The 15,395-nt window shown below is 40.3% G+C and overlaps 1 protein-coding gene across 3 annotated transcripts in view; it reads right to left on the bottom strand.

The window, feature by feature from the left end:
• unkl (unk like zinc finger) overlaps positions 1 to 15,395 on the bottom strand; it is a 31,555-nt gene that overhangs the window by 13,793 nt on the left and 2,367 nt on the right. For 2 of the 3 annotated variants that reach the window (XM_072676432.1, XM_072676433.1), the window contains exons 3-8: positions 7,694 to 7,870; positions 4,108 to 4,241; positions 3,810 to 3,945; positions 2,058 to 2,175; positions 1,843 to 1,927; positions 866 to 1,032 (exon numbers count right to left, since the gene is read on the bottom strand). In XM_072676432.1, coding sequence (XP_072532533.1) covers positions 866 to 1,032; positions 1,843 to 1,927; positions 2,058 to 2,175; positions 3,810 to 3,945; positions 4,108 to 4,241; positions 7,694 to 7,870 — 817 coding nt within the window. Of the gene's footprint in view, positions 1 to 213; positions 403 to 865; positions 1,033 to 1,842; positions 1,928 to 2,057; positions 2,176 to 3,809; positions 3,946 to 4,107; positions 4,242 to 7,693; positions 7,871 to 15,395 lie in introns of all 3 variants that reach the window. The other variant, XM_072676430.1, reaches the window with a different exon arrangement.

Here is a 15,395-nt window from a genome sequence, read left to right as displayed (position 1 = left end):
AAGCCCTGCTTTGGCACCACACAAACGAATGGAAAAAAAAAATCACAGGTAAATAAATAATAAACAAGTAAATGTGCAGCAAATAACTGAAGAACCAGAACTCAAAGAGCACAGAAGGCCTTGCAGCGTGTGTCACGCCCTACACAGGCATGCCTGCAGTTCTGGAGGAAAGGCCCTTTCAGAGAGCGGAAAGAGAAGCGAGTCTTGGAATACCTGATCCTCACGTTCAAAGCCCGGAGCTTTGGGATAGTTAGACGTCGGAGAGGAAACACTGGACGTGGTGGACTCTGAACATAAGCTACCGTTAGTAAAGCTTTTGGGCCTGCCGATGGGTCCAATTGGGGACAATGAACTGGTGCTTCCTGAGCTTGGCGTTACAGTCGGACTATTAGAGCATGACACCTGAAGGAGAGAAGCACAAAGGAGCTTAATGGAGGGCCGATGGCAGACGTCTACAGCCTCTGTCTTTCTTCACTTGTTAAAAGGGAGCGCTGGCTGTGCTCTGGGGTCTCAGTCTGACCAGATTTAGACCAGATTTGTCATTTCAATGAAATGTTGGGATTCGAGTTTGAGCAACTCGACTCTTTTTAAAAACACAGACTGCAACAAACAGAATGAATCGCAAATAAAGAACAGAAAAACACAGAAATCACTTTTAAATGAAGAAGAAAATAAGGAAATAAGCTTTTCTAGCAGGGAAACCTAAAAGGCTGAAATTAAAATATGCACACCTATGGTGTAACTGACTGAATTCAGCATGTTGGCTTAGTGTTGAGGCATGCACCCTCTCCCTGAGTGCAGGTGTGTGTGTGTGTGTGTGTGTGTGTGTGTGTGTGTGTGTGCGGGCAGGTGGTCGAGCACATACGTTTGCGGCTTGGCCGTTGTTGCTCGCGCTGCTGGTGATGGAATTCGTGGTGCCGCTCCACTCGCTGACGGGACACTCGGGATATTGCTGGGAGCCCAGCTTGGCCTGAGAGCCCGACTGCATGGCTGAGAGCAGAGTGCTCATGGTCTCTTCTGTAGAAGGAATTCCTGAAACACAGTGCAAGTACATGAATTCCTGCGGACATAAATATACGGTAGGCGGTCAGATATAGATGACGCGTTCAATCGGCTGCTGAAGAAGGATGAATGCCACTTGTGCGAGTTTCAATTAGCAGCTGTATTATGGGACAGCTGGTGTTTTTGCTCCTGGGCTCCCCCTAGAGTTAATTCACTGCATACACATGCATAATTCACACCACTGCTGTAAATACAAATTGTAGTTTGAGCGGCCCCTTGTGGACAACAGTACACATGCATTTCTGGACAAGCTGAGAGATACATAAGCAGCATCAGAAGGTATAGAAGTGTGTGGACTGAGGCAGTGTTTCATAGTGGAGGAATTAATTAATTACAAAATTACTACTACTACTACTATTACTACCACTACTAATAATAAATAACAACAACAATAATTAATATATATACTCTGGCCTTTTTCCAAATCATGAAATTAATGAAGGTTCAGATGAGGGTGGTGCACAGTTGTAGGATGTGCTACATGTATACAAGCATACACACTACAGGCTCTACCAGCCTCCTCAGGGGGGCGCTACATCATACTAGGTCAGATAAATTAACTTGCACACCTGTCTGTTCAAACAAATCTTGGTCAACCTGCAACCTACAGTCAATCTACCACACATGCACCATTATCACAATACTCCTGCCGTGCCAATGCAGCGGTCCACTAGCTTCCAGGTCCTTAAATTCCAGTCCATAGTAACAGACTGTACGTTACACAGGCAGCAGACAGGCCATTAGGAACATCTGCAGTTTAGTTCCTTTCCAAACACTTACTTTCTACATGTGCAAAAGCACAGAATGGCCCCCGTGGACAGTAACCAGTTTGCCGCATGTCGTTGCATTTTGTAGACTTGTATATCTGCAGACAGAAGGACACACACACACACACACACACACACACACACACACACACACACACACACTGGTCAAGGCTAGAGTTAGAGATAATCCTCCACACATCACAAACACAGCGACCACTTTCTCCTCACCTCAGGGTGAAACTGCTGCTCAGTGCGAGAGTGGCAGTACTGACAGCTATCCCCGCTCTCACACTTTGATGGTTCTCCCCATTCATCACCGTGCTTTACGCTTGGGCATGGAGTCGACCTGCCACACAAAAAAATAACCCAATAAACGGGAAATATGAATAGAATATTCAGAATACGGTTTATACTATAATAAAAATAATAAACAACAATAACAATAATAACAATATTATTTAATTACTTTCTTAATTTCTTTTCTTAAATTTGCATCACTACGTGTATGACAGTCGTTTTATTCCAGGCGTTTAATCAAACAGAGCTGAGTTCGCTGAATTTGCAGACTATGAATGGCATAAAGTCCCAACAGCAATGTGAAAGACTAGTGGAGAACATTGTATGTATGAGACATGAGAGCTGTGATTGGCCGTCAATGTGTCAAAGTGATTTCTGAATGCTCTCAAAGTTCAAATATTAGCACTTTATTATTTCAATTTCATTAATAACATATTTGCATTATAATTATCATTCATATATATATAAATAATTATATAATAATAATAATAATAATAATAATAATTATTATTATTATTATCCTCATTTATATATAACATGATAAAATAACATTAATAACATCTTTGCATTATAATTATCATATATATGATAATTATATTTATATAATAAGAATAAGAATAATTATTATTATTATCATTTATATATAACATGATAAAATATTTATAATGCAAAGACGTTATTAATGAAATTGAAATAATAAAGTGCTAATATTTGAACTATTTGAATCAGGTAAAATAATCTCGACTGCCAATATATAATTTCTTTGCATCATTTGAGCAGTTGTCATTTCTGCAAATAAATAAATGCTCTAATATTTTTATTTGGAATTTAAGGGAAATATTGTCCATGGTTTATGAAATACAACGTAAATGTTAAGTTCCCTAAAACACACAATATTGTTAATAAAAACAATTTATTTCCTACTTTTTCTAGTGCTTATTTTTCTTGGTCTGTGTATTTTTCTCTTTATAGAAATGCCCACGCTGTATGAAAGTTATGAAAGGCTATATAAATAAACTTGCCTTTTTCACTTCTTGACATAATTGTGAATCTGACAACCAAATCTCATGATGAACAGACCAATAGAAATGCTCCAACATGATGCTCTGAAAGATTTTATCATTTTATTATAATTTACATTGACTTCAATTGAAATGTATTTTTTTTTTTCCTCCTCCTCCTTTAAAGCTTTTTTGGAGATTCAAAGTTTCTGTGCGACAGTGGTGCTACGTTATTGAGCCGTTATTGATCGTTTTGAAGGAACAGCTCAAAACATATTGAATTCTAAACCTATATAAAGTCGTCTTTCTGGAACTGTGGTTTGTGTGTTTGGGTTGATAGGAACTGTTTAGTGGTGCGATTTTATTGAAAATCCGTCCGGGCTATAGGACATCGCCTCTGCGTAGAGCGGTAATATTCAGAAAAGCATGAAAAGCAACTTTATTACAGTAAATTTAGCATCTATGTGTAAAATACTGTGAAATTACATCATGATGGTGCTAGAACCTGCAGACTGAGGGACAGCTCGGTCCACCAGGCAGTCAGGATGCTCAACTCTCTCCCTGCCCTGCCTCTCCTTCCCTTCCATTCCCTTTTCACCCCCTTAACATACAAACTAGGGACCCTGCACGCCAATAACACACATTTTCGTACTGAACTCAGCATCCAGCATCCTGCTCCTACCTGTACTTGAACTTGCGTGGATTTCTTCTTCTATCTCGACTGTTATGGTAATGGGGGCAGGCGTAGCCTTGTCTGCATAGACGCGGGGGCTTGGTGCATTGCTCGGTTTTGTAGTTGGCCAAAACAAAATTGGTGTCTGGAAAGAGGGAGGGAGGGGGGGGGGGGGGGTGTAAACACAAGGCTCTGATTACAACAAGGAATCATATTTCTTTGTTCTCACACACTCACACACACTCTTACACACACACTCATGTAAAATATCATGTGTCTTCTGAACTGAAGGGTTACTGCAGCTCACCCTGCCAACGTGGGTCCTCAATAAGAGTCTTCTCGATCATGGCCTGGCTGGCCAGGACTCCTGGCTGCAGATCCGGGATCCCCTCTCCGGAGCCTAACTGGCCGTTCTGCAAAGCCTCTTGTGCTTGGATCTCTCTGTGAAGAGGCTTATGCAAGTCAGACCAGCTTTGGGAGCATTCACAAGCAGCAACTCTGAGCTCTAGATGCGAACCCTCGAACAAGGATGCAGCAGTGATTTTCACATACCAGTTGCTAGGCAACTGGCGAGAGCGCATATCTATGTCCTCATATTTTCTGTTACTCAACCAGCACGTCTCATTCTCCGTAAATCTGAGCATGCAACAGAGTGCTGCCGTGTCACATTCGCATGCACGGCAGCAAAGCTTTGCTCGGTTGCAGCTGTTCTCGCGGTTTGTCACCGCGAGAAGCCTCGTCAAGATCAAGACACAGCCCTCGGTCACACTTTACAAAGGACACTACACAGACAAAAGTATTGGGACACCTGATCGTTCACTGTTTCTTCTGAAATTAAGGTTCTACTGTTGTGGAAGTGACTGTAATCTCTACCCCCCCCCCCCAAAAGTACTGGATGGAGCTCCACCATCCATCATTCTGCAAAACACAGTAGTTCCACTGCTCCACAGCTCAATGCTGGGGGGCTTTACACCCCTCTAGCCCACACCTGGAATTAGGCAGCATGGTGCGGATAGGTTCATCATTGTTTATCTGCTCCAGAGAGTCCTATTCTACTGGCAGTGTTTCTCTACAGGGACTAGACAAGCTGTGTGTATGTGTGCATTTGCACATCTGCACCAGCAATTGGTGCAACTTAGCAAGTAGCTGAATGCATTCATTAGAAGAGGTGTCCACAAACTTTTGGACATGTGGTGTAGGGGCAGCAAAACCATGCATATGGTGTTTCTGCAGCATTTAAACCTGGAGAACCTAGAGGACCCCATGTACTGCACATTTTGGAACATCTACACTCTAGGAAATAAAGGTGTTACACAGGGATCTTTGAGTGATGCCACAGAAGAGCCACTTTTGGTTCTACATGGAAGAGGTTTTACAAAGGAGCTGAGAAAGTGAAGAACCTTTACAATGATGTTTTTAAACCTTAAAAAAAAAACTTTTCATGGGACAAAAAACCTGGTGATATAAGGCATAAGACAGGGGTTATGAGTCAATGCACTGCAATACTGTAATCAAGGCAATATTTTGTTTATTTATTTATATATTAAAAATAGTCAGAGAACAAAAAAAAAAAAAAAAAAAAAAAAATACATATCATTTGCATAAAAGGAAAATAAATTGACTTTTTATCCAATCAGAACAGTGGGATCTAAACACAACATTACCATCTAGTGGTCAGGTTTTAAAGGCAATACAAAAAAATGAACCAACGTCCGCCACCAATCTTTACCTCTAAACTATTCACTAATAATCAATACTGTGTTTCTAAGGATCGACACAAAACTGCACAACATAACGTTGCAATCCTCTGATATATCGATATTTCCTCACACCTTTATTGGTATCGCTTAAAGAATCCTATTTTAAGACTGTAATTAGCTCATTAACCAGCCCTTCCCTGCAGTGAAAGGTGGTGTAAGAGGAGAAACTAGGGGTGAGTGATAGATTTTTTAACGATTCCCATATTGACAGATTCTTAAACTACTACTTAAATACTTCTCTATTCTTACAACAGTGATTTTTAATCAATGTGTGCTCTCTGTCCAATTACGTCAGACTAGTTACACAGTTTGTAATTAAACAGGCAGTGGATCAGTGTTTATCAGCACTGATTATAGAAGCCCTGATAAGCTTAGAAAAGCATACTTTATCATCATACGACAGGGACAGTGGTGGCTCAGCGGTTAGAGCTCTGGGCTATTGATGACAGGGTTGTGGGTTCGATACCCAGGCTCAGCAAGTGGACACTGTTGGGCCCTTGAGCAAGGAGTTGGCTGCCCACCGCTCTGGGTGTGTGTGTGTGCTCACTGCCCCTCGTTCACTAGTATGCGTGTGCGTTACTGTGCTACTACAGTGACAGATACATTACTTACATCTATGCAATAATCAAAATATGTCAGGCGGGGGTTCTCCAGGTTCTCCAGGGTTCTCTGCACCAGCTAGCTTAGTGAAAGTGGTGACGTATTTGTAGCTTTTAAATCAGAGCTGTGTTGTGAGAAGTACCGTCACGTCTGCAATCTGCGGTTTGTCCCTATGGCAGGCTTTGTCGAGATCGAGGCATAACCCTTTGTCACGCCTAGGGGGGATTTACAAAGTAGGTGCAGCAAGACAACGAACACGTCCGCTCTACAGCAGAGCATTTAAATCACATGATGGAAGAAGAAGCAGCAGAACACCCCCCTCCCCTCCGCCTCCTCCCCTCCACCTCCCCGCCACAGAAACAGGAATTTCAACGTTTCAAATCCGCAAAGTGAAAGCAAACACAAACCTGAGCTTCTTCCTGCTGCTGCTACTGATCAACAGTAGGGTGGCATGAAAATATCAATATATCAAAGTATTGTGATGTTAGCAATACGGTACCCATTCTCAGACACAGCATTGATTATTTATTAGGGATGCACCAATACCACTTCTTCCTTTCTGATACCGATACCAGATTTTCAGGTATCTGCTGATACCGGGATCAACTCTGATGTAAATACTGGATAGAGGCTCTAAATCCTGATATTCCACTTTTTATAGGTCTGCACTTCTTTATATCTCTTTATATCCCAAATTAGATCTAATAAGCCTGAAAGAACAGCGTTTACTGGTTGAGGAGCCGCACATTTGAAACATTTCAGAGCTGAAAAGCTATAAAATAGCCACAATGCAGAAACCTTTTGCTCAGGTCTTTGCTCAGCTTCACCAAACAGCTTTTAACTGGTGTTTAAATTCACATTTCAGAGCAGCGAAAACAGCAGTTTTTCCTCCAAAAGTGTTTATGCAGCAATTTCACATTCAGGTCCACGCCTCTGTGTGAAAAGGTGCTAAACTTCAGTGTTTCCTTTAAACAAGCTGCTGAAACTAAATGTTTTTAGAAGCAAAACCCACCACATTGAAAGAAAAAGGGCTAAAAGTTCCAGTAAATGTTTGTTTAATGGTAATAAATATTTATGACTGGCTTTTACTGGTTGTTTAAACAAAGAATGCAAACGAAAAAGTAAAATGTATATAATAAATAAATAAATAAATGAATAAATAAAGCATGGCCTTAGTAACTTAGTAACTAGTTACTACTGTGTGTAAGTGCCAGTATCTGTATCGAAGTATAATTTTAAATAATTAATAGCTTAGATATAAAGCTTGGTGGCGGACAGTGGTTCATTTAGTGCTGTGCTTAAACCCCGACCACTAGATGGCAGTGTTGTGCTCCTCTGATTGGATAAAAACTTCAGTTTGTTGATACAATGACAGTTTCTAAAATCTGATTAGAATCATAACCCCTGTAGCCCGATATGCATCACCTCACATCAAGTTCTGGCCATATACACAGTTCCAACCAACAGCCCAGTCCCAGTCCAGTCCTCTCGTTCTCCAACGTTCTGGACAGAGCAAGTAATCTTCTCACTCACCTGATGTCGTAGACCGGTGGCCGAAGGTCATGGGGGCCATGAGCGAAGGCGCAGTGGAGCCCATTTTTTACACAGTGCCCCCGGGCATCGGTCTCGTGGATGCAGGTGCCAGTCTTATAGTAGCGCAAGTGGTACTTGCGCTCAGTATCACCAGTGGTCCGGTGCAGGTAAGGGCAGCTAGAAGCAAAAAAAACAACAACAAAGGAATCCATTAAAGCACCAAAAACATCCAAACAACTAAACATCTGATCTAGTGCAGTGGGTCCCAACCATGCTCCTGAAGAACCCGGAGAACCTGCTGCCATGTACGTGTCTGTGATGAATAGAAGAACCACTTTTGGTTGAATTAAGAACCGTTTACGTAATGGTGCGGTGGAACTGGGTTCTCTGGAACAGTGATGGTGGTGGTGGTGGTGGTGGAGCTCCATCCTGACCTCCCCAACACTCTTGTCACTGTAATCAAATCCTCACAGCAACGCTCCTCCTCCAAAATCTAGTAGAAAGCCTTCTTCTCTGGATAGTAGAGATTACAGTTACTCCAACAAAAGCTGGAGAAACTCTTTTTAATACCCTTGATTTCAAAAGAAGCAATGAACGAGTAGGTGTCCCAATACTTTTGTCCATATAGTGCATGATCTAGAGCAGAGTCCCAACCCTAATCCTAGATGATCTAGAGAACCTCCTGCCTTGTACATTGTACATTTTTTGGGATTACCCTTCTCCCAAAATACTGGATGCAGTTACACTCTTAATAATATTGTATATTTTTAAGAAGTCATAAAGAGCAATGCCATAAAAGAACCGTCTTTGGCTCCATAAAGAACCACAAACTGGTTCTTCCATGGAACCACTCAAAGAAGGCTTTTATTTTTAAGAGCGTAACCAGTTAATCAACAAATTAACAAAAGCTAATTACCCCAAATTAACACTAAAATTGCAGAGCAGGGGGTTCTCCAGCTCCTCCAGGACCAACGTTGGAAACCACGGTTCTAGAGATGCATTAAAACATCAGGTTTTCGGTCAAAAAACTAAATTAGCATCACTGATTAGATGTTCAGGTGTGATGCTGAATATTTGATGTACTTTATTAAGGCGATGCTGAGCACCTGCACAAACATCTACAATTCTTCTCATTATAAATGTTATATACCAGCACTGGCAGATGCGGCATATCCAAGTACTACTTTGCTTCACAGTGATTTTCCAGGATCGTACGAACGCCATGATTCACCAGCCATCCCTCATCTGGAACATCTGGGATTGTTCAAAGAGCAACCTTTCACAATATCAATAACCTGAAGGCCAACATTGGGGTAATCATTAACTGTGTTAAATGAGTCACAGTGCAGCTCAGGTGTGACGTGAAATTCAGTAAAATAGCCTATATCCAATAAACCCCCCAAAAACGCAACAACAGGATCTGGTGTTAATTAGTATTTAGGCTACAGCTACACATTCCCAATGCGTAGTTAATGGGACTGGATTGCCCAGTCGTTGAGAGGGGGAATCCATTCTCAAGCCGTCTCAGCATTCATGTGCTGATGTTAAGCCCCATTGGGACACAGAAGTGCGAAATGCCACAGGGATGAGATGGCTTGTATGTAATGGTCTGCATAAGTTCACCTGGGCTATGGTTGAACATCTGCCAACAGGACAATACACAAGTCAGCACACACATATACACGTGAATGAAATGTGCCAGTGGGTTCCCAAGTAGAGGATTACTGTAGAAACGCTGAAGAAAAGCAGCAAGTCATGACGTGGTGTACCACTGCAGGGCATTCGGTGTGAATTGAACCCATATTAAATCCATCTCCACCAATTTCCTTCAGGTTTCTGACAAACAGCAGACCTACAGAAACTAAACTGGAGGAACTGCACAGACACAATATTCTAGAAAAACATGTGGACAACATAGACAAAAGTTTTTGGACACCAAGTACTGAAATTAAGGGTTTTAAAGAGAGTGGATCCTGCTTCTGTTGGAGGAACTGTCTCTACGGTCATTGCTGTGAGGATTCCCATTGAAGGCATTTAGCAGATGCTCTTCTCCAGAGCAACTTACCAAAGAGCTTCACTGGTCCCTCTGAAAATACCTTAGCTAGTTTATATAGACCATGATCCAAAAGATCCCTCTAAGCTTAGACTCTACTAAATACAGAAGTCAGTCTGGAGACACAACACTCTACACACTCTACACTAAGATTTGTCACTGAATTCAATCAAGAACTAGTGAGAATTAGTGAGTTCAGGACGCTGGATGATCACCACCCTACCTCATCATCCCCAACTCATTCCAAAAGTGCTGGATGGAGCTCCACCAGCCATCATTCCAGAGAACACAGTTCTTCTACTGCTCCACAGCTCCTCAATGCTGGGGGGCTTTATACCCCTCTATAAGCCCTCATCTGGCATTAGGCAGCATGGTGCCAATTGGCGATACTTGTGGTACGAAAACTGTGGTGGGTCTCAATCACTGTGTTCATCATTAGAACATCTCCAAAGTTCTCCTCTCTCATGGAGTCTAGTATTATTTAGAGTTCTCCTCAGATCAACACCTGGTTTGATGGTAAATCAGGGCTTAATGATGGTAAATCAGGTTAGCTGCTGCTGCTGCTGCTGATGGAGTTGAACACATTCTCCACGCTGTGCTGGCTGGACTGGGAGGGGGGGTCCAGGAGAAACCTGGAGGAACCGACCGAGCTCTGTTCTTCAGACTAGCTCACCGACAAGATCTCACTACTTTCTTTCTTCAGAATGAGAAGCTCTTGTTTCTCCTTTTTACTGGATTTATGTTCAGCTGCTTCATCTGTTCTGATGATCTGGATAACCTGTGAAGGGGAAAATGTGTATATTTCTATATCTATAAGCTAAGTAATAGAATACAGGCTTTATCTATAGGAGATGTTTTACTCTGCTCTAAAGGGTGCTGTATCTAGTCAGGCTACTTCCCTCCTCTCTCTCCTCAGCTGCTGCTGCTGCTGCTTTCGGTTTAGCACAGAGAGCAGAGGGGAAATGCTGATTGCAGAAATCATAGCACACACACACTGTTGAGCAGCTATCAAAACACAAATTTACTGCCCTCTCTATTGATGTCCGCGCAGAATCTAAACACATCTGTTACTAACCTGGCTGAAATGCTCACATTCTCTACTATTAGACTCTAATTGCTAAACAGCTTTACTGCAAAATGCTTGGAATGGAAAGGCTGAACAACGGAGTACAAACGTCAGCTCAGTTTGCACAGGTGGCCAAAGCTTTTTGGCACAGCATTTCCCAACACCCACTTTTTCTATCTATGGGGCTTCAGATGCCTTTTAGAGAATCAGATTTGATCAATGCAGAATGCAGTTTGGTGAAACCACTGTTTTAATTCAGTTAGCAACCACTTTGCCTAGCTGGTAAGCCTGAAATAAGACACCTATACACAATATACATTTCTGAAATGATCTATAGCTGTAATCATTTCCTAATATGGTTACATTAACTAACATTAACGTAACCTAATAATAATAATAACAAATCATAAAACAGTGTATTACAAATGATCTACCTGAAAATGTAATGATTTACCAATAATAAAGTATTGCATTACTGGGACCAAATCACAATCAACAAATCAACAGCCCAAAGACCATTATATTTAGCATAGTAAGCATTTAGACCGTACAAAAGCCACAAATGAGACGCTGATATGCAAAAGCTGTATCCTGTTCCTGTAATAATCTCCCAATAAGGTAATTTAGCAACTAACTCAGTCAAAATTAAATCAAACCCAGTAACGGAACAAGATATTACAACTGATCAACCAGAAAATATATTAAGAGATCACATTACAGGTAAAACTTTAACAGATTAACAGTCCAGGCCCTGCTTTACATTATTAGACAGGTTAGTACACACACACACACACACATATGTGTGTGTGTGTGTACTAACTTGAACAATAAACAGTGTATATATGTATATTCTGCATTAAAAGCACTGGAAACACTGATCAAGTGATCAATCAACCTTTAATCAAACCTGGAGTACATTTACAACGCTGCAGAGCTGACACCTAAAATATGTATTGCAAAATAATAAAAATATATAAATAAATTTTATATATATATATATATATATATATATATATATATATATATATATATATATATATATATATATATACATACACACAGACTTTTATATTTTTTATTTATTTATTTCTGTTTTTATATATAGCGTTTGTATGTGGTTGGTGTGGCGCAACAGATAACACCACTACCTCCCATTAGGCTCCATGCGGGAGACTGGGGTTCGATTCCCGGTCTGTGCTACACCTCCCAACACTACACCGACCCACCTCTGTAATATGAGTAACCTTGTAAGTCGCTCTGGATAAGAGCCTCAGCTAAATGCCATAAATGTAAATGTATTTAGTGGTTGAGAACCAAGGTTTTCACACTATGTTACGCAGTTAGTAGCAGAGATACAGCAGCGTCCCGAATCGAAGGTATTTTACCGACGGTGCAATCCCGTACTCTACAACCAGGCCAAAAACAAAGTCAGATCAGACTGGAAAACAGGTAGTATGTCATACATACACACATACATATATACATATGCACACATATCAAACCTCTGAATTATACTGTAAATCAGGAGAAGCCTAGAGACTCCCACTATTAAGTGCTGCACTACAGGTATAGGTGTCTACATCTGACAAAAAAGAAGCCCAACAATCCACAACAGGCTGTCTCAGAAAAGCTGAAGGCCATGAGCAGCCGATAGCTTGCTGTTTATCTCTCTCTTGCTGTGTGTGTGTGTGTGTGTGTGTGGTTTTACACACTGAGAGCGGCCATATACCAGTAATATACTCCTGCGGCCATCGCTCTCAGCCTCAGCTCTCGTTGCTTATGAAAGGTTGCTTGGGTAATCCACAGATAATTTCACATAAAAAAAAAAAAAAAAAAGTTACACCTAGATCAGCTACCAGTACCATCCGCTAACGCCAGACCTAACACAACACCTGCAGGAGGTTTCTGAGTTTCAGAGGCGGACACACAGAACCGCACTTCACAAAGACAGACCAGGAGGAGCTATAAAAGTTACTGCGGACCGTAAACGCCGGTGTTTACAGCAGCGTGCTGAACAACAATGGCTACATTTCCATTCAAAGAGGGAATTACGACAAAGGTTTTAAAACTTCAAACGAATTGCCGATGTTTCTACGGAAACAAGATTTTAAATGGACCTCAATAAAACTATTAATAATAATTTCAGCGGATAAACAGTTTGACGATGTTAGAAACGCTGCAAAAACTGGCACGGAAACCTTTTTTTTATGAATTTGGCGACGTGTGGCTGATGTGCCACAGCAAACACAGCGCTTTCTATCCATAAACTATGTAAATAATTACATAAAACATGTCATTAATTATGCATTTAAACTATCATTGTGCAGGGAAGGAAATGTAGAGCAGTCATTTGCCAAAATGTCAGTTTAATGGAGGCCTTTATATTATATTTTTGCATTAAATTTTGCATTAAATTGCAAAGAAACAGCAGCTACTGACATGCATTATACTATATACACATTATACATTTATATATATATATATATATATAAAAATTAGTTTTAGTAACTACTGCATTAAAAATATCTAATAACTGATGATGTTTTACTGCTCTGAAAGTCGAGCTGGGCAATATGATCGTATCGGGACACCTATAGGGTTTAGGCATATCAAGACTATTGTTATTGCTTAATATACTGCAGATTTCACTACAAACAGTTACTGCTGTAACTGGACAAAGTTCAGCAGATGTTAAATAATAATCATTGTATTTAGTATAAGAGAGTATTTGAACAGTAGTTTTTTTTAAGAATCTGTCGCTACTGATGTGTTTAGAATGTGATAAACTTCGAGCAACGTGAATAAATCTCGTGTAAATATCGTGATTATTTTAAATATCGTTTTACCACATCGCCCAGGACAATTTCACTGCATCCTTTAAGGATAAAACATAAGTTACAGAAGTAATGGAATTAGGAGATTTTGACCTTTTAATGCTTCAAATAAAACATAATAATAAAAATAAATTAATTAATTAAATTAATAAAAAAATGTTTAAATACAGGATCTTAAAATTACACAATTATCTAAAACTCAGCCACTAAACTGCTCGGTTGATGATGTGTCTACTAAGAGACGTGCAGTAATAATAGTACTAACATGTGAACATGGCTACAAGTTCTGGTGGAACGAGTCCCAAGAGTGGAGGGGTTTGAGAGTGGCACCATCCCTTCAACAGTTGTACTCATCCACGGTTACATCTAAAAGGATGGAAACGTCTAATCCAGCCCAACCTCAACACACAACAGGTAAAAAACAAAAAATTGCCTAATAATATCAAATAATTCTCTCACACACATATACAAATCACACACACACACACACACACACACACACACACACACACACACACACACACACACTAAAGCATCAACCTAGTAAGAACCATCACCAATCTGCCCAGACCAAAAGCAGAGGGGTTCAGACGAAGCCACCTGAGATGCAGGTCACATTCGGAAGGAGCCCAGGGGGTAAATCACACACCGGCAGCTCGCAGTCTGATACTGAACATGCTAAATATCCAATAATCGTCTCAAATATAGCAACTGCATCCCGTTCAGGTAGCAACAGTTACTATGGCAACGGCTGTGATGTCACGACAGGATGGCTTCCACTGGATGAATGAACATGCCAGAGCAGCTAGGCTGAGAGGCATGCACAGCCGCTTCCCAGTTATTGCTCATGAACTATTCTACAGTATTCTGTGGTCATTATCCAATCACAACACTATTCATTCAGATTTATTTTATTTTATATTAGTGCAAGCATGCCATCGCTGGTCGACAGTAGCTGCAATCATTTCTTATTGCAAAAACTTATTAATATTACAAATATTATGTTTACAACTAAATTCACACCAGCAAGCGCTCGCAAAAGCAACACTATAAAACACCTGACTGCAAAAGTTACACAGGTCAGCTTTAAAAGGGCCTTAAATCACATTACATTACACATCACTATTTCATCTGTGTATATATATTTGTATTTTTATTTTTTTGCTTATATTTCTACATTTCTATATTTTCAGATTTTTGCACTTTACTTCATTAAGATAAGGTTTAGTTAAGTTTAAATGTAGATCTTTATTTTATAGCTTTGATGTGGGCAGACTGTCAAAAAAGCATTTCACTGCAAGTTATACTGTGTATGACTGTATGTGACAAATAAAATTTGATTTGATTTGACGTTTATAAACCAACAACAGAGCCTGTAAGCAGTCATTTCTTGTATTTCATTTGTATATTTTTTTTATTATATTATTTCTATATTATTTAAATCTCGCTGTTCTTATTTACATTTCCTGTTGAATGGACCAATAGAAATTCTCTAAAATTACTTCTTAAATTTAGCATCTTTTTATACCATTAAAAGTCCCCTGTAAGAGTTTATCTGCTCAGTAAAACACACAGAAAGTGGAGGTGGTGGTTCTCCATCACTGTGTTCATCATTAGAACATCACCAAAGTTCTCCTCTCTCATGGAGTCTAGTGTTATTTAGAGTTCTCCTCAGATCAACACCTGGTTTGGTGGTAAATCAGGGCTTAATGACGGTAAATCAGGTGAGCTGCTGCTGCTGCTGCTGCT

Source organism: Salminus brasiliensis, chromosome 3 (assembly GCF_030463535.1).
Source record: "Salminus brasiliensis chromosome 3, fSalBra1.hap2, whole genome shotgun sequence".
Classification (NCBI taxonomy): domain Eukaryota; kingdom Metazoa; phylum Chordata; class Actinopteri; order Characiformes; family Bryconidae; genus Salminus; species Salminus brasiliensis.
This window is presented reverse-complemented; position numbering and strand designations above follow the sequence as displayed.